This window comes from Magnolia sinica, chromosome 1, assembly GCF_029962835.1.
Source record: "Magnolia sinica isolate HGM2019 chromosome 1, MsV1, whole genome shotgun sequence".
NCBI lineage: Eukaryota > Viridiplantae > Streptophyta > Magnoliopsida > Magnoliales > Magnoliaceae > Magnolia > Magnolia sinica.
Genome location: NC_080573.1, coordinates 46,384,009 through 46,405,144, shown reverse-complemented (window position 1 = coordinate 46,405,144; position 21,136 = coordinate 46,384,009). Strand labels below are relative to the sequence as shown.

At 37.8% G+C, this 21,136-nt stretch overlaps 1 protein-coding gene across 2 annotated transcripts in view; it reads left to right on the top strand.

Annotated features, from left to right (window-relative positions):
* Nucleotides 1–10,266, top strand: part of LOC131248013 (protein PAT1 homolog 1-like) — a 45,283-nt gene extending 35,017 nt beyond the window's left edge. For both annotated transcript variants that reach the window (XM_058248057.1, XM_058248048.1), the window contains one exon: nucleotides 7,603–10,266. In XM_058248057.1, coding sequence (XP_058104040.1) covers nucleotides 7,603–9,704 — 2,102 coding nt within the window. In that variant the 3' untranslated portion in view covers nucleotides 9,705–10,266. The remainder of the gene's footprint in view (nucleotides 1–7,602) is intronic.
* The last annotated feature ends 10,870 nt before the right edge of the window (nucleotides 10,267–21,136 follow it).

The window sequence follows — 21,136 nt, the reverse complement described above, 5'->3', positions numbered from 1 at the left end:
CGAACAATCAAAATGGTCTAATGGTCAAGATGGCCCACCATGCGAAATCCAACGGTCTGATAGATGTATCTAATCGATCCAACGGTCCAATACTCTCAACCAAGCAGCCCACATGCATCTTCCTAGTGTGGAGTCTTCAGAGATGCACAGTCTTGTATATGGGGTCTTTAACATGGATAGGAACTCGGATTAGGTCCACTGGGGTCCATGTAATGATCACCTAGCCATAAAAAATCTAGGGCACTCTCTTCTTATGAACTCTAATAGGTGCTCAGGTGCCCTCACTAGGTCTCTTTTTTTTAAAAAAAAAAATTAAAATTAAATTTATTTAAAAAAAAAAAAAAAAACCTTTATCGGGGCTGTAATGGCTGCTACAGGTCCTTTTTTTTTTTTTTTCCTTTCACAATGGCCATTATGGCCGTTACAACCATGTATTGTGTAACGGCTGCTACCATTACCTTTACATAAGGGGGCCTTTACGGCCGTTACGGCACCCCTTGTTCCAGAGTAAGAGAATCTCTCTATTAATAAAAACTTCATTCAACTATTCATAGAAGTATCTTTACATGTGTATATACTTTTTCTAAAGCAAAAGAAACCCTTATCTAATCCTTAACTAGTCATTTTAACCATCTACTATAAAAAATTAGTAACTACTAACATATTCTTAAATTCCATCACAAGATTCAGAACCAACAGCCCTTTTGTGAACTGTCCGGTGGCAATGATTTATCCATGTCAGAGTTGTATGCTCTTGGACTCCTTTGAAAGATAATTCAATAGGCTTCAAACACCATGCTTGCATTGAGCATCATACCCAATTGATTCCGAGGAATTGCTTCCCAAATATCCTTCAGCTATTCATGGAAGATTCATTACATGCATATATACTTCTTATAAAGCAAAAGAAACCGTATTCTAATTCTAGCAGTCATTCTAACCGTCTACTTTAAAAACATTTCTAATTACTAAAATATCCTTAATCCTGTCACAACCAAGTCCTTTTGTCATGGAAATGACTCGTTCCAATTCTTGTTGGACTGGATGTGTGTGTGTGTGTGTGAGAGAGAGAGAGAGAGAGAGAGAGAGAGAGAGAGAGAGAGAGAGAGTAATACATCATGATTGGTAATTGAGTACTTGATTGTGACCAGAGTTGTCAAAATCCTATGATATATGATTGATGCTTAAGTCAAAGATTAGACAAAACAGTTTGTGGATACATGTCATGTCAAATTTGACATGTCAAATCCTGATGATCATTACCACAATACATTTAATGTCTTGAAGATTATGTCAAAAATCACTAGAAACTCTCCACGATTTAATGTCAAAGAGAGGATCCATCATGTAATCTTTTATAAAGAGCAAAAGAAATCAATGATCTGTTTCGATCAATCCAACAGTTTGTCTGCTGGTTTCTTCCTTTTATCCATCTGTAAATTCCTTTGCTGATACTTCTTATCAAGCTATCTATCTGTGTAATATTTCTTCAATGATTATGTATATTGATCCCTATATATATATATATATATATATATATATATATATAAGCCATCTGCAGATTCATCCTTGGATACATCCTTGCATGCATCCATGAATTTCCCTTTTATTTATTCTTTTGTAGGCTTCATGAAACTTGTGATATCCTGATACATGCCTTTACTATGAATTTCTCTCCTTTTTGAGGGTCATCAAAAAATTTATTTGAAAACAAGAACTCTTACAAAGTGGGTGGATAAGGCATCGCCCAGTTAATACAATGGAGAAAAGCAACCCCTAGGCTTCTGTGAGCGCACGTGCACACTCGCACAAAAAAAAAAAAAGAAGGCCTATCAGCAAAAACTTTAGACAATGTAGCCTATTCAATAGCCAATTGTTTCACTTTTTGAAAGAACCGAATCGGCATGCATGACTTATCCTAGGAAGAGAGATCTGAACAGAATAATTTGACTGAGAAATGGCCCAATCTGTCATTATTCTACCCCATCCTAGTTAGAAAACACTAAGCCAAACCTTGGAGGAGATCCAGAAGACAAGCAAAGTCAGCACTCTCATCATCTTTAAGTTCTCAACAAAAATGAGTCTAAACCACACCTTCTCCATTCGAGAGAGAAATATATATAGAGATGAAAACACCTTTCTCCACTGTGGTACTGAGAAAAGGCTTAATCAGTCAAAATTATGCACCCACCTATCTCGATTAGAAAGCACCAAGCCGAGACCTTGGAGTAGATCAAGAAGGTGAAAAAATTTGATGATCTAACCATGTATGAGGTTTTTACAAAAAAAGAGTCGAAGCCACACTATCTCCCACCGAAGAGACAGGGAGATGAAAGCACCCCTCCACCACAATACTAAAAGGACTTGTATAAGCAACATTGAGGAGCCTATCCACACAACATCTATCCAACCAGAACCAAATTCAATTACTAGGAATGTAGGAGACTTCCCCTCTTGAGAGACAACAAACTCTTAGCACAATTGCTCACCACCCCCAACCCCCCCCCCCCCCTGGCAAAATAATAATAATAATAACAATAATAATAAATAAATAAAAATAATGAAATCCAAGTGTTTCAATTAGACCAGTGTTTGAAATATCGTTACCGTGTTATGTATTGCATCCTTGGGATACAAGTACATATTGGTTATCGCACATGATAATATTGCTCGTGTTGAGTAATTTATCCCACTTTTTGAGAAACACGGGGAAACATTAGGAAAATGGTTGAATTTTTCAATGAAACTTCAGGGATTGTTTAAAAAGACCTTAATACACACTTTTAAATCATAAATCTCAAAAAAGAAGTGCACATAATAGGGTCTCCTAAGCTATGCGTTGAAGGGAAATTTCGAAAAACAAAATTATAATATTTTATTAATTTTTAATTAAAAATGATTTTTATTTTTTGAAAATTGTCAAGGACTTAACAAATCAGTAGATAGCCCTCATGCATGCTTGATTTCATGTTTGGAGTCTAACATTGCAAGCAATTTGGGAGAAATTGAGGAATTTTTGAATTTTTCCCCTATCAGACCACCTGCACTCAAATTTCAAAACTAGAGTGTATATGATTATCATTTCATCAAATACTCCTAAATACTTCAAAATTAGTCTAATTGACAGCTGGTTGAATGAAAATTTTGGAAAAAAAAAAAAAAAAAAAACATGGAGAACATGAAGAACCAATGGATATCGAAATCAAAGCTCCAACTTGATTTTTCATGCAAAACATGAGGAACCAATGGATTTATAACCATTTGACACTAATTTAGTATAATTTTATCGAAAAAGGGATTGGAAATTAAAAATGCTCAACAGATCGAACATGTGGGATATATCGGCACTACTTGTGCATTTCGTATCCTGCATGTGGGATACAAGGATATATCGTGGGATATATTGACCGATATTGTCAATATTTAAAACGTCAGATCATGTAACTATAGTCTTTCGAGAAGAATATGATAGTTGTCCATGGGACCGACAATGCCCTGCACACCCTTAGAGTAATCTCCAAAGGAATATGCACGGGGTAATGTTTGTTGAGTGTTCATTGCACGTTCTCCACGAAGACGAAATTATATAACTATTTCCACTGAGTACCATCTTTGTGATCCTTCTATCTATCACCCATCTAGTTCTAAATAACTCATCCTACAGTACCATCTCAATGATCCTTCAACATGTCATGCTTCTGGTTCTAAATAGATCATGTGAACAGGATGTCTAAGTTATCTTCTCCATGGAGATGAAATTTTGATAACTATTTTCATCTAGACTAGTTATTAATAAATCATCCTTTGTTACCATCATAATGATCCTTCCATCTTGTGAATTGGATGTCTAAATGTCGCAGGACAAATAACAACTTGCTCTAAATGCTCGAACTGATAGAGCATGTCAAATCAACCCCTTTATCTCATAGTGTAGGTTAGGCCCTTGGTCGAACCCCGAGTATGCCCCCACTTCACACATGCCACCCTACTTGAGCCCGGTGTGAAAATGCCCATGCATTAATTACCCTCAGTGAGGAGTCTCTAACATGAGACCTCCTGCTTTTATATGGGTGTTCTTTGCACACGGTTTCCACAGAGGCGGAATTATATAAGTATTTCCACTTAGTACCATCTTAATGATCCGTCTATGTATCACCCATATAGTTCTAAATAAATCATCTTGCCATACCATCTCAATGATCCTTCGGCATGTCATGCTTCTAGTTCTAAATAGATCATATGAATAGGATGTCTAAGTTATCTTCTCCAAGGAGATGAAATTCTGATAACTATTTTCATCTAGACTAGTTATTAATAAATTATCCTATGATATCGTCATAATGATCTTTCCACATATCATGCTTCTGGTTCTAAGTAGATCATCCTGCAAATTGGATGTCTAACTGACGCAGGACAACTTGCTCTAAAAGCTCGAATTGATAGACCGTGGCGAATCAATCCCTTTATCTCATAGCGTAGGTTAGGCCCTCGGCCGGAACCCTCTCATGGGCCCCACTTCACATGGGTTTGCCTCACACGGGCCGCCCACCCTAAATGTGCCCCCGCTTCACATAGGCCACCCACTAGAGCCCGATGTGAAAATGGCCTTGCATTAATTACCCTTGGTGAGGAGTCTCAAACGCGAGACCTCCCGCTTTGATATGGGTGTTCTTTGCACAAGGTCTCCACGAAGATGAAATTATATAACTATTTCCACCGAGTACCATCTTAATGATCCTTCTATGTATCACCCATCTAGTTCTAAATAAATCATCCTGCGATGCCATCTCAATGATCCTTCGGCATGTCATGCTTCTAGTTCTAAATAGATCATATGAATAGGATGTCCAAGTTATCTTCTCATTGGAGATGAAACTATGATAACTATTTTCATCTAGACTAGTTATTAATAAATTATCTTGTGACACCATCATAATGATCCTTCCACATATCATGCATTTGGTTCTAAGTACATCTTGTGAATTGGATGTCTAATTGGCACAGGATAACTAACCACTTACTCTAAAAGCTCAAATTGATGGAGCGCTGCGAATCAATCCCTTTATCTCATAACCTAGGTCAGGCCCTCGGCCGAACCTCCCTCGTGGGGCCCAATTCACATGGGTCCTGCCTCACACGAGCCACCCGCCTCACACGGGCCGCCCACCCTGAGTGTTCTCTCGCTTCACACAGGCCACCTCACTTGAACCTGATGTGAAAATGCCCCTGCATTAATAACAGTCTAAGGTCCATCATGGATGGGATGCTTGCCATCAGAAAGTCACATTTTCAGTATTAAGAAGACAGCATTGGTGAAAGTGGTGGAAGAAATCTAAGGCAGCATAATCAAATGGTTCTCATCCAGAAAGAATTCTGGGGATTTCTGCCTCAATTGGCTTATAGTGGTCGGATAGTTGTGCGATACTAAGAAGAGGGGAGGGCAAAGGTAAAATGGAAATAACTGTCCTCTTGAACAAGGAATTTAAATTTTGATGATTCCTTTTTTATGAGATGCCTGTCATATGAAACATTCATTTTCTGCAGTTGGAAGGAAATTTTGGAGAAAGTGGTGGAAGAAGTTGAAAGGAGCTTAAATGGCTAATCAAATGGTTCTCATTAACAAAGAATTCTGGGGTACTTTTCTCTTTGGTTTAGAGATTAGATAGTTTTGGCCAGTAAAGAAGAAGATGGTGAGGGCAGAGGTAAGATGGAAATATCTGCCTTTTGGAAGTTGCAATTTAAATTTGAGGACTCCTTTTTTGGTAAAAGTGTTTATTTTTATCCATTAGGATGACCGCCAAATTGGTATCATGGAAATGACCTCCCAAGGTCTCTTAAATTGAACTTTGATGGGTCTTCTTGTCGCAATTCTGTCCCAGCGGGTATTGGCGGCCTCATTCGGAATCATAGGGGGTGGGTCATTGTTGAATTTGCAGGGCCATTTGAAGTTGGAGACTCAAGTTTTGCTGAGACTGCTGCCCTCTGGCAGTCATGTAAAATAGCAGCAGAGATGGGCAATTGTCAGATTATCCTCGAAAGTGATTTGCAGATTGGTGCAACTTATATCTGCGGAGATTCACGGACATCATTGATGAAGCTAGGCATCTGCTCGTTGCCCATGATTTTTCTTTTGTCCATATACCCTGGGATGCAAATGGAGAAGCAAATACCCTGGCAAAGGAAGGGGTGTCCAGGGTCATTCTCATTATATCAGACATCAGGCTTTGGGCCCTCCAATCCCTGGTTGGGGGCTGTCCTGCACAGGCTTTTGGTCCTCTAATCCCTGATTGGAGGCTGCCCCCACCTCCCCCTTCATCAAAAAAAATAAAATAAAATAAAAATCCATAGGGATGACCCAGGTGCTATGAGAATGACTTCCTCCAGGCCTTTCGGGTTGAGAATCAATGAAAGTAGAAAGCCATTGCGCTTAGGGAAGAATTAAGGATTCATGTAGATTCACTGTTCGAAATTCTTGTTGTCGTAGGAGATTCAAGCAATGTGATCTGTTGGGTAATTAACAAGCCGGACATTGAATTGCCTCTAGTATTTGGAGGAGATCAATGATCTCTCGTCGACGAAAATGCTTCTGCTCTCATGGTCATGGGTAGGGATGCTAACAATTTGGCGAGCATCAAGGAGCAAATGCTCATTGCATGCGATGGTGCGATCCTTTGGTTATTTTGACATTTGTTGTGGACAGTCACAGCTTTACCTGCAGTTAGGGACGGATGCACTCTAGAAGGCATTTGAGTAATGTGCAGTACTGGCATTTGAATTTGGAGGGTCTAAATTAGAACGGAACAGGGTATAGGCTCATCAATGATCTCCCTTTGAATTGGATATGGGCCTGCTTGGGTAGTCACAGGTCATGGTTATGGTCTTGTTTAGATAAATGTTCTCTAGTTTTCTTTCTTTTAATGCCTAGGAACAGTCATGTTATTTATTGATGGGTAGAACATGTTGAGAATGGTACACCGTACACCAAAAACTTTGACCAAGAAAAGTGTGATCCAATGCAAAAGAAATCTGATGTCATTTGAAGTCAAGCTATGAGGATTGACATTTTCTCTGTATACAGTCTGGTATAGGATCGAACTTCAAACCTGATGGTTCACTCTGGTGCCATGTGAACTTCTAAAATCTGACACTTCATTCTGGTTATTGGAATTACATCCCTCTCTGGTGAGAAGTGGTCTTTAGTTAATTTGTAAAATCTGACAGTTTATTCTGGTTGTTGGAATTACATCCATTTCTTTCTGGTGAGAAGTGATATTTAGCTACACTATGTAAGAGTTCCGACACCAGTGCCCCTATACAGCTAGAAATGTTCCACGATTAAAATATCCATGTAGTGCAAATTGGCTAAAATATACCTAAAATATCCACTTCAGGTAATATATTTTGCACAGTTAAAACTGTTCCTCATATTGCAAGAAGACCATCCTGAAATAGTTCATCGCTCAACTTCTTATTCATTATTGGTTGTCCTTGTTTCTTGAAATTCTAATGATTTTTCCTCTTTCCCTTTCTTCTTTTCTTTTATTTATTTTTTCCAGTCGTAAGTATTTGGCTACAAGTATAAATTATGATGTTGTCTCTCAGGTTCATCTACTGCAGATTGGTCGCAGGAGGCAGACTTTTCTAACTGGTTAGATCAGCAGATATTAGATGCTGAAAATTTTCAGGAAGGCAAAAGATGGTGGTCACAGCCACACCCTTCTTCCGCTCGTCTCGCGGAATCCAAGCCATTGTACAGAACATCTTCATATCCCCAGCAGCCACAGGAGCAACATGGCTCCAGTGAACCAATTCTCCTACCCAAATCATCGTTCACTTCCTACCCTCCTCCTGGGGGTCGATCTCAGGCATCCCCGAACCATTCACACCACCCAAACAATCCACCCCCTCCTCCAGGACTCCAGATGCCTTTATCTGCACCGAATCTCTCTCCTTTCTCAGGTCCACAGCTTAATTTGCCTGGCCCACCTCATGGTTTACACTATAGTGGAAATATGCCTCAGTTCAACCCTCAAAACATCGCCATCAATAGTCGACCACACAACCCATGGCTGAACCAGTCCAACTTATTCTCTGGGGAGCATTCCAGTCTCTTGCCTGGCTTGTTACAACAGCAGTTACCTCATCCAAATGGATTAATGCCTCCACAGTTATTGGCACAGCAACAACAGCATAGGTTACACCAAGTCCAATCTTCTTTGGCCCATTTATCTGCCATTCAATCTCAACTTTTTAACCAACATCCTTCACCCCAACATCTGATCAACAAGTATGAAGCGATGCTTGGGGCAGCTGATCTGAGAGACCAAAGGTCGAAGCCAACACAAAGAGGGAGGCACAACCTTCGTTTTTCTCAACATGGCTCTGATACAGGTAGCCAGAAGAGTGATAATGGATGGCCGCAGTTTAGATCCAAGTACATGTCAGCTGAAGAAATTGAGAGTATTCTGAGAATGCAACATGCCGCTACTCACAGCAATGATCCATACATAGATGACTACTACCACCAAGCTTGTCTAGCAAAAAGCTCCAATGGGTCAAGGGTGAAACACCATTTTTGTCCTTCTTATGTAAGGGATCTGCCTTCTCGAGCCCGTGCTACTGCTGAACCACATGCTTATCTTCAGGTTGATGCTCTTGGGCGGGTTCCCTTCTCTTCCATCCGCAGGCCACGCCCTCTCCTTGAAGTCGACCCTCCATCTGCTCCCGGCGACAGTTCCTTCGAACAGAAAACTTCTGAGAAGCCCCTCGAGCAAGAACCGATGCTGGCGGCCAGAATCACTGTTGAAGATGGCCTTTATCTTCTTCTTGATGTAGATGATATTGATCGGCTTCTACACTTCGGTCAGCCCCCAGATGGTGGCTCCCAACTGAGGCGGAGGCGGCAGGTTCTGCTGGAGGGACTCGCTGCCTCGCTTCAGCTGGTCGATCCACTTGGACCAGGCAAATGTGGTGGCAACTCAGTGGGGTTAGCCCCCAAGGATGACCTCGTGTTCCTACGCATTGTTTCCCTTCCCAAGGGCCGGAAACTCCTCTCAAAGTACCTGCAGCTCCTCTTTCCTGGCAGTGAGCTTACACGGATCGTCTGCATGGCCATCTTCCGTCACCTGCGGTTCTTATTTGGTGGTCTTCCATCTGATTCAAGTGCTGCTGACACAACAGTAGGCCTCGCTAGGACAGTTTCTGCATGCGTGCACAGCATGGATCTGAGTGCACTCAGTGCATGCCTTGCTGCCGTTGTCTGCTCCCCTGAACAGCCACCGCTCCGTCCAGTAGGCAGTCCAGCTGGTGATGGAGCATCTGTCATCATAAAATCCGTTCTTGAAAGGGCAACCGACCTTTTAACCAATCCTCATGCTGCCGGCAATTACAGCATGCCTAACCGAGCCCTCTGGCAGGCATCATTCGACGAATTCTTTGGGCTGCTTACAAAATACTGCCTTAGTAAGTACGACACCATCATGCAATCCTTGATGTTGCAGGCACCAAACACGGCCGTTATTGGGGCAGAAGCAGCTAGAGCTATAAGCCGGGAGATGCCAGTTGAGCTTCTACGTGCAAGCCTTCCCCACACGGATGATCATCAGCGCAAGCTATTATTGGATTTTGCTCAAAGGTCCATGCCTGTCACAGGATTCAACACACACAGTGGCGGCCAGATAAATTCCGAATCTGTACCTGGGTAGTACTTCATGAAGAACAAACTATGTATGGTTTAAGAACACCATCTTGTATGCGAGTTCTCTACATTGTGGTCGTTTTCTGATGCTTTTGCACCCTGAAACGGAATGTCGCTGGTGGGGTGTGGGCAGCTCTAGTGGTCAGTCAGTTTAGATTTATGGGTTTTTCTTTATTTGGTTATCTTCTCTTTTTTTATTTTTCATTTCTCTTATGGATGAACTTTTTATAGTCGTATGGCCAATGTGTATTATGCTTCAACTTGTGTGGGATACAAGTGGGCTAGAGGTTTTCTTCAAAGGGAGCTTGATTTTGGTGTGCTCTGAAGAGAAACTCCAGACCCAAGTAGTAGTGTTACAATGTACAGGGAATATTTCTGGGAGCCTTTTCTCTTTTCTATTTTTTCATCTTTAAAGGGAGATAGGTGACCCACAAATGGGAAGGATTTTGGGATTTGTGTTTTGGTTGGTGAGGAAGTTGGGGTAGGTACTGTGTACTGTTTCTACTACCTGTAATAATCACAATGTACCTTTGTTATAGACAGATTGGGAATTTTCGCCTTCTTTTTTTTATTTCCTTTTTTATTTTATTTTATTTTATTTTTTTACTTTTTAAATTTTTGGCATCGGATATTAAGGGCCCCTGTAGTCTTTCTGCTAAAACTGTTGACAATGCTCTACAAATTCAAGCCTTTGTTTTATTGTGATGGCAATGTTATGTATTTTTCTCATGTCTTTTCATGTTAAATTTGCATGGAAATGTGTACACAGGCTGGTGCTTCATGCACTTGCTGCAACTGGTTTTTGTTTTATGGTGTTTTGGGTTTGATTGCGTGGTGCTGATGTTTTAGAAACTGGATTCTGGACCAGGCAACCTGTATGGCTTCTCGACCAGAAGCTCTATCCTTTCTGGTTTGTGTCTTCAAAAACTGTATAAAATGGGGGCCTGATTAGTTTTCGGTGTGAACTGTTTGCTTGTTTGTCCTCCAGTCCAGTTTCTAAAACATTGCTTAATGTGTATCATGGTAGAATTCTGATTATCAAAGCAATATGGAAGTTCATTTTAAAAGATGACTTGTTATCTGGTGAGTTGGGCGTGGTTTCTATCTCCATGGCTGAGTGGTAGACAGTCTCTGTTTCAAAGGGATGAGCGCCCATGTGGTGTGGGTGTGGGTTTGGGTAATTGCTGAGGTAATTACAACTTTCATTCAAATTTAAAAATCACATTTCAATTCGATTATGAATTCAAGATCCGCTAAAGGGAACATTTGGTTGCACAAGGTATCATGATATTTTGCACCAAATTGGCTGAAGAATCATGAAATATCATAAAATTTCAAGATATTTGGTGCAGCCAAACGCACCTTAAACCATAAATTCTGATATTGTTATTGTTTGCGTTATGAACACATTCGTATTACTGCCCCCGTGGTTTTGACTTTGACATAACTTTCCCACTTGGCATGGATCATGCTAATGCTTATTCATGAACCTAGTCACGCAGTTCTATTGTGTGTAAATGCGTGCCTTTTTGGAATCTTTCCTTGTGTTGGACCCCCATTGGGGCAGCGATTCACCAATCCCAACTTAAAGCGAGGTTTGTGGGGAAACAAATGATCGCGTGTGACATATGATAGACATTAAATGGAACACAATGTTTAAGTTCAAGTTTTGTTATTAAAATCATGAAATCGCCTAAACCTCTGTTGCATCAAAAAGTTATCTAAATGTTTAAAAACCAAATACTCTTTATAAAAAGTTTGAGCTCTAATTATAGATAATAATTTTTTTTAAAAATTAAAGAAAAAAAAAGGGCAAAAAATGGTTTTGTCGATGACATTGAGAAAATCAAATTTCTAGTTGAATTGTTGCTGGATAGTCTATATATACTACCTGATGTGATTGAGTGGTCTTTGATGGCATCGAGGAGACTCTTCAATGGATACTCAAATGTTATTAAAAAAATCATATAAAAAGACTTAATTGATTCCATACAGAGGATCTTTGATGTCATCCTAACCAAATGAGTGGTTTAAGGCCTAATTTCTATCCCAAGTGATCTACATTGTAAGGCATCCATTTTTACATGGGTCAGATTTCTCAGAGAATGGCACGCGGAGAACAAATCCCTGTGAAATTAAGTGTGTGGTAGTTGACGGTGATCATTTTCTCTAAGGAGTCAACATTGCCTAAAATATTGTTTGGTGATGTTTACAGCCATGGCCGTTTGGTTGCTGGTATTGTGCCCAATGCTAACAGGAAAACGTGGTGCATTTCAAACTGCACTTTTGTCACTAAGATCATGTGCTAATTTTGTGATTAAGATCATATCATCCATATGCCTTTGATCGTTTTATGGCCAGATGTCTCCTAGATGTCTATTTAAGTCAGATTCAAGAGGCAGATTTCGGCATCAATGCAAACACAATTCTATGCATAATTCTGTCTTTCCGAAATGCAGTTTTTTGTTTTTTTGTTTTTTGTTTTTTGTTTTTTTTTTGTTTTTTTTTTGTTTTTTTGTTTTTTTTTGCATCGTAAGTTTTTGTTGGTTTCTATACTTAATTTCTGTACAGCAAAAAATAACAGAGCATGCTCTTTCTAACAAATTCGTTGCAAGGCTGTTGGAATCAATCACCAACACTGCTCATTGTACATAAATTATAGAAAACTGCTATATTATATCCTGCAACAGACTGCTAGTAACCGAAATAAGTAGACTAGGATTTTATTTGTAACGGGTGAAAATACCATCTTAAGGAAAGTGACTCTGTAACATGGCTTGAAGCCGCTTTTATTTCTGCTCCTGTTTAAATTCTACTTTATTATTATTATTTTAATAATATTAAGAATCTGCGTTTTTTTTTTGAAAAAATTCTGAATATAATGGCACAAACTTTTGTTCGAGTCATCAATCCTGACATTTCCAAGCTTGATCTATTTGATGATACTAATTTCAAGTAGTGGCAACAAAAAGTTCACCTTCATCTCATCACCATTGAGTCTCCTGCGTTTTAACTTCACCAACACCATTGCCATTAGAGAGCAAGTCACTCGAACTAGCCCAAGAATCGAAAAAAGAAGAAGAAGAAAGAAGTTGTACGATTACCTATGTAAGAGACATTCTAGATTCATTGTCAGACTTATTTTCAACACAAACGAACTTATGGACACGACGAAGGATATGTGGGAAGATTTGAAATACAAGTACATGACTGAAGATGTGGAGACAAGAATTGTCTTGTAAGTTAGATCCTCGAATTCTCCATGACTAACAATAAGCTAAATTCAAGTTGCTTGAATACTCCATGACTAATAATGGGCCAGCTCTTTATCAAGTTCATGAGATTCAGCACATTGTCGGTCAATTTGAAAGAGAAGGCAACAAAATGGACAACTCTTAGTCAGGTCCATTATTGCAAAATTGCTTCGTAGTTGGAAAGATCACCATAAAAACCTAATGCACAGAAAGAATGAAATGTCTATGGATGATCTCTCTCAAATCTTTGAATTCATGAAAAGTCTAGACTCCAAGAAAAGAATGAATAACAAAATCAAGTGGCTTCCAAGGCTTAAATGGGGAAAGCAAAAGCTGAAAATCCTATGAACAACGACAACCTATTCAAGAATTCTAACAACAATCACAATAAAAGTTCCAACAAAGGCAAATGCAAGGGAGAGCGTTCCAATGCAAGAAACCTGATCATTTCATGCAGGAGTGTAGATTTCTAAAGAAGAATAAAACACAAGGCAAAACCACTCCCAATCCGAGGAAATGACCCAAAGGACATGTGACCAAAGATGAAATGGTTGATATGATCTCTGAAGCATTTGTGATGGGAGACGGCAAAAGTTGACTAATTGACACTCGGCTATTAAGTATGTATCAGATAACTAAAGTTTATTCAAGAACTATGAACATGCGGAAGAAAATAAACTTTACATAAGTGGATAAAGTCTACTCAAGAACTATGAAACCATGAAAGATGAAAATAAACTCAAAGGAAATCATCCACTGCAAAAGTAGTAGGAAAAGGAACATTCTCAAACAAACCTCTAGAAAGTCTCTCACCCTCATTGATGTACACAATGCATGGGAAATTCTGAAGAATTTTATTTTGGTAAATTTTCTTCAAAAACATGGTTTTAGGTTGGTTTCTGAGTCTAATAAGTTTATAACTAAGGGGTGTTTGTTGGTAAGGGATATACTTGGGTGGCTTATCCAAATTATTTTTTGAAGGGTTTTTTTTTAAGGCATATACGAGTAAAGAAATTCTTTCGTTTGCTTATATTGTTCGTTCCTTTTTATTGTGGCAAGGTAGGTTGGGTCATCTAAATTTTGGATGTATGGACACAATGATGAAATTAGGAATAGTTTCTATATGCATCAATGATAAGGCGGATAAATGCAAGGTTTGTGTCCATGCTATGATGACTAGTGAACTTTTTAGTTAGATAAAAAATTATTCAAAGCTACTAAAACTTGTACATGATATATATGACTTTAATAATATCTTAACTTATGAGGGAAAATGTATTTTATAAATTTTATAGATAATCACAATAAACATATCTTTGCATACTTGTTAAGGAGTAAAGATGAGATTTTAGAAAAACTAAAAATATACAAAGCTAAAGTAGAAAATCAATTAGGAAAAATGATAAAGTCATTTAATGAATTTTATGAAAGTGTAGTTATAATTTATCATACTACAACCTTTTATACATGACAACCAAAAAGAATTGAAAAAAATGAAAAAATAGGACATTAGTAGAAACAATAAATGTCATGTTAAGTTAATTCCAAATTAAGTCAACAATGGTGGGATGAAGCATTAATAATAGTATGCCACATTTTAAACAAAATACTTCATGAAAAAAAAATTAAAATTATGCTTCAAAAATTTTGGAAGAAAAGGTTGTCAAATCTAAAATATCTCAAAGTATGAAGGTGTAGAGCATTAGTTAGGCTTCCTAATCCCAAAAGATTAAAATTAGGAGATAGGCACATTAAGTCTCTATTTTTAGGATACGCACAAAACAATGATGCCTATGCATTCTTAGTGGTAGAACGAAATAGTACAATTGAAAAGAACACGATTATATAATTGAAGGATGTGGAATTCTATGAAAATGTATGTAAATTAATTCATAGGATAAATCAAAATAAGGACAATCCTCTAATACAACCAATTCAATCTTTAATTTAAGAGAAAGACTTAGAAACTAGGAGAAATAAAAACAACTAAAAAAGTCCCAAACTATAATTTCAAGTTATATTTCTACATGTTTTTAATAGAAGTGGAGGTAAAATAAAAGACAAAACATATAAAAGCTCCTAATGTGAAAGATGATCCAACCACATACAAGGAAGTAATGAAATCTCCTAATGTTACCTTTTAGAATGGATCTATTAATGATAAAATGGATTTAATAATAGGTAATAAAAATAAAAACTTGTGGATATACTTTTAGGATCAAATCCATAAATTACAAATGGATATTCAAAATAAAGATTAAAATAGATGGTACGGTAAATAAATAATGATTAAGTTAAGGTTAGTGGTTAAAGGCTTCAGATGAAAAGATTGAATAGACTCAATATGCACTAGTTGTTAAGACATAAACTATAAGAATTCTAACTGCCTTAGCATTTATTCATCATTTTAAAATATAATAAATGGATATTAAATTTATTTTTCTAAATTGACATTTATAAGAAGAAATATACATAAAGTAAGCAAATATTTTTATAATACTTATACGATAACATAAAATATACAAGTTTATAAATTTTTTATACAATCTAAAGCAAGCTCCTAAACAATCACACAAAAAATTCGATCAGCACTTCTAACCCATGGTTTTAAGATAAACAAATAAAGTAAATGTGTATATAATAGGTTTTATTTTTGAGAAATTGTATGTAGATAATATACTTATTTTCAAAACTAATATTCATAATATAGAAAATGGTAAAGGTTTTTGTTTAATATTTTTTATATGAAAGACATAAGTAAAGCTATGTTATGCAATGTATCAAAATAATAAAAAATTGTAATGAATTATAGTTAACACAATCTCTTTATATAGAAAAGATTCTAAAAAGTGCAATCACTTTGATTTAAGATCTATATATACTCTTTTGGATCATTGTGTTAAGTTGTGTTATAGTGAAGGAAGAACTATAACATAAGAATAATTAGCCTAGCAGTTTGATGTTATACAATACATTGCACAAGACCTAATATTACATATATAGTATGTAGACTTAGTAAATATACTTATAATCCTAATCACATGCATTGAAATGCAATCTATAGAGCATTAATGTATCTTAAGAAGATTGTGATATGGTTTATCCTGTAGCAGTTACCCAATTGTATTAGAAGGATATAATAATACTACTTAGATAATAAATTTAAAATAATCTAAGTCTACAAAAGTATAAATTTTTACTCTTAGAAGTGTTGTGGTATCTTAAGCTTCGAAGAAGCAAAAGTGCATAACTCATTCTTTAAGGGAATCAAAATTTATTAGTTGGCAATAAGAGCCAAAGAAGTAGAGAGACTACGAAATTTGCTACTTAAGATGCCTCTTTGGCCAAAGTTAATGCTACCAATTTCTATACATTGTAGTATTGAGGCAACACTATCTAAAGTGTAAAGTGTACAATGAAAAATTCGAAAATATCAAGTTAAGACATAGAAATGTGGACAATTACTCGATGGAGTAAGTAACATCGATTTTGTTGGTTGAGCCAAAATTTGGCAAGCCCACTTACAAAAGACCTTATAAGGGATTTAGGTTATAAAAATAAAAATAATAATAATAATAATAAAACTTATAGACGGATGTATTTAAAGTTCATTAAGGGCCTGTTAGGGCAAACGGCGTTAGGTGTATTAAAGGGGATAAGGTAGGATAGGATTGTCAAATCCCTCCTACCCTACCCCTCTGCATGTTTGGGCGGCGTCGTCTGCAAGTTTTCCACCGTCCTTCGCTGTATTCGCTGGAGATATGGAGGGATTGCGAAATCCCTCCTTGGATTCATGTGATGCGAACTGCCAAACCTCTGCGACTCTCTCTCTCTCTCTCTCTCTCTCTCTCTCTCTCTCTCTCTCTGACGCCTTAAATCCGAAGAAATCCTTCTATTCTCCTCCAAATCTCAACTCCTATTTCGATTCCTCCATCAGTTCTATCATCTGCCTGAAAAGCCCTAGTTCTCTTTCTTCTTAGAGTTGAATTTTTCCTTGCTTTTTTGATCAGGAGGAGAGATTTCAGCTCTTTGTTGCTGGTGTGTGTGGGTTTTTTTTTTTTTTTTTTTAAAGCAGTTTTGGGAGGGATTTTTGGAAAATCCATTTATCTATTTTTAGGAAGCTTTGCAGTTTTGGGAGTGCTTTTGGTGAAACCCATTTCTCTGTTTTGTGAGGTTTTGCAGGGTTTCTGGAAAACCAATTTATCTATTTCTCGTGTTATTGCAGTTTCGGGAGTGATTTCTGGAAATCCCAGCTTCTTGTTTTGTAGGGTTTTTGCCGTGTTGGGAAGGGTTCTTAAATTTTCAATTCTCTGATTCTCGATTTTCTACAGTTTTTGGAGAGGTTTATGAGACGCCCATGGTTTGAGCAGTTTGAGGAAGGAGTCATGAAAGAACATTTCACCGTTTCTAGGGTTTTTGCAGCTCCTTGTGAGATTTGTGCAAAAGATAATTTCTCTATATCTAGGGTTTTCTTTTTAGCATTTCTGAGAAGGATTCATGAAAACCCAGCTCGCTGTTCGTAGGTCTCTTTTTGTTGGCAGTTGGTTGGAAGATCTCCCTGTTCTCCATTTTATGTTTTTTTTTTTTTGTGGCAGTTTTAGGAGAGATTCCTAAAAACGCAGTTCTCTGTTGATGGTTCTTGCAATTTTTGAAAGCAATTCCTGGGTTATCCAAACAACATTAGTTGGTGGGATGGTTGCAATACCACAACACCCAAACAAAACCGATGCTGGGTATGGGATTCGCGTTTACAGCCAAACCACCCGACCATCCACTGACGGCATTAAATTCACCTGACATGGTAATTCAATACACCTCAATACACCTAAAGTCGTTTGCCCAAATAGGCCCTAAATGAATCATGACGACTGAGACTCAATTCAAGACTTATTGTAACATCCCGAATTTTCACAGCCAGAGTTTGTACGCGTACCCGATAAAAGCGAGTGTTAATAATGTATAAATTAGATACTTTGGAAATCGCACCTTAATTTTTTTCATTTAGATAACATCCAGATACATTTATAAAGGTAACATTCACGAGAATAAAATCGACTGTATTGATTATTTCATTACAGTAAAGGAATTCAGTAAATAATCAAATGCCCTCTCAATGTGAGCTTATTACATTCATCGAGTTTACAACGAAAGTATAAAACTAAATCATAAAACTATCTTCTTATTCTTTAAGCATAATCTTCCATAAGGAGATGGTCCTCTACGTCTTTAATCTATATATCACCTGCATCATCTGTACGGTTGGAGAGGGTCAATGCCTTACTCATAGTGATGGTTATTCTTTAAGATTAACAATAATTCAAGAGATTCATAAAAGCGATATAAAGGTTCCGATATGTTACATACTCCACTACTACGAGATGTATCAGTATGCGCAAACAACCTATATGAATGCATGCCTAGCAAAGTGTGTGTGACTCATCATACATAGTGAGCATTTCAATGTGGAATACAATTCATATAAAACTCGGATCGCCCCGCATTCTCTCACTACAGAGATTCATCGACATGTTTGACGCCACCGTGGATTTACGTGAATACCTCAAGGCAACACAACACATGAGCCGAATGAATTATGTGACACGATTTATTCATGGAGCGACAATTTGTGATAACCAATCCTGGAAGTGATGTAACTCACATTGCAAATTACTTACATCGATTTGTGCACCACTACACAAAATTCATGGAATTACGCGTCGACTAAGAGGGTCTCTACCCAAAGCACATTATGTCCATGATAAAATACTTGAATCACCAATTGCGATACCTCTTAACACATCACTTGCACTTATAGATAGATAAATTAAATTATGAGAGTTCTGGAATATGAAGCCACATGCCTAAGCCTCAAAGGTAAATAACATAAGGCTAATAAAGTAAGGAAGAGAGTAGCAATGGTTAACTCACAAAGAAGAGAGTGGCAATGGCTAACTCAATAATAAGGAGAGTAGCAATGGCTAACTCAACAAAAAGGAGAGTGGCAATGACTAACTCAATAATAAGGAGAGTAGCAATGGCTAGCTTAACAGAAGGAAGAGTGGCAACGACCAACTTAATAAAGAAAAGAGTAGCGAAGGCTAACTCAACAATTGATAAAGACAGGGCAAGGCTTGTATCCATGGCCTCACATAAATTCAGAAAGATCACGCATAATTAACGTCATATCAAAATTCACAAAGGGTAAATAATTGATGCTAGTAAATTAAATAATTGCAAAGAACATCACTATGTCATGAAAGCTTGTAAATGGTAGGATAATAATATCTTAAATCAAGCTTAAAGGATAAAAACCTTCACCTCTAGTTGTTGGATCGTCCTCAACCAAGGCTAGACGTCCAGCTACACACTTGAAGATTAATTTCTACTCTAAACCACATGGTTTGAATGGCTAGGATCAAGTTAGGGTTTGACTTATGATAGTGTTAGTTTTAACTCCATTACTAATCAAATTAAGAGGACTTGAATCAAACATTATTTAGATGAATAAGTTACCTTATTTAACAACTATTCTTAGCCACGAAAGACCCGTAATAAAGTGAATACTTCTGTCGAGTTAACTCAGCTTGACTTGCCTCTTTGAAAAATCTTTGCAGACATTAGATTCGTCTTGAATCTATTCCCAGCTTGGAACTTAGTGGGTCATGGCTCAACCCACAACACTCCCACTCTCTTCCTTTCTTTCTTTCTTCCTCTTTTTTTCTCTCTTGTTGGGGTATCTGTAACACCCTGAATTTCGAGGGTTGAGCAAAGCTCAACTCACGAGATTCCAAACATCACTTATGTCTTGTGGAAGATAGTTTTCTAATTTCTTCCTTGTTGATTGATTAAGCATGCATAGAATTTCACTAAATTACATATCATACTCCAGATCAAATGCAGTTAAGTTAATGCAATTAAGCAAATGCATAAATTTAAACATAGCTATGTGAATATGCACATGTTCCACAAATTCCTTCCAGAGTATGAGTTCGCACTAGGTTCAATATATATAGGTATAAGTCCAAAATAAACAAAATGTAGTAATGTAAGTGTGTCCAACGAAGCCCAGATGCCAGCGTTCCCTCTGTAACAGTACGTAGCCTAGGTCAGCCTGCCCGAGAGTTGGAAGTAGGAGAATTCCTCCTCATCTAAGAAGTCCTGCTCTGATGCATAGGCGACGTCAGTACCTGCATCTACATCAGCGTCTGGTTGGTGTTTTAAAACACTGTCCTAAAGTGGGAGTGAGTGATCAACTCAGTGGTTCTATAAGGTAAAAGTTACACATTTTATCAAGTCAATCAAAGCAGTAATGATAAAGCAATCATAACAATCTCTTCCTAACTACTATTTTTAATGCAGGAATGGAATGCAAGTAATGATGCATGCCCTCACCCATCAATGCTCCCTCAACACGTGATTCCGACCGCTTGTTTCGCATATGACGACACTTCCTCAATGTGTAACTCCAACGCCTTTTTGGCACATCCTAACTAATGCAGTGTAGTGCATGGTCGTGTTAGCTAAGTGATTAATTATGCTCATTCATACAGTAACTTTGGAAAAGCTAGGGTACATCTCTTTCTAAATATTGACCCCAAATCAAACGTTAGGGATTAGACAACTGCAGCGGTCTTCTTCCTGTGTTCTAGATCCGTCTAGGTTTATTACTCCTAGATAAACACATATGATAGACAAGTTGTAAGAGGTGGTGCTCGTGGTCACTACGGGGAGGCTCGTCATCGTAGCATAGGCCGACAGCACGAACACGGTGTCTCATACCACTATGCCTACCTCACGAGTCTTAAGGATCATGGTACCATAGTTAAAAGTGGATCTTTACATTGGCGAGGTGTACCTTAGATTCAAACAGTCGCGTCCATTAATGGTAAACACACAATAGGTCAACTGGTTTGTTAGGTAAGCTCGATTGGTACGGGCGCACGTTGACTTAATTGACATGGAGCGCATAAGCGGCCCTCGTAGCCTAGCCACTGTCGGCAGTCGTCATATGACTCGTATTCATCGAGTTTACCCAAGGTGGCAAAACTAATTCGGCCACCCAAACATAGACGTTTACCAATTGCCTGGACTACGTTTGTAGCCTCAATCCTATCCAAATTCTACTAACAACCACGTGTAATATTTATCCCAGCAGTCCACAAACAATCCATATGGATTTCTCATT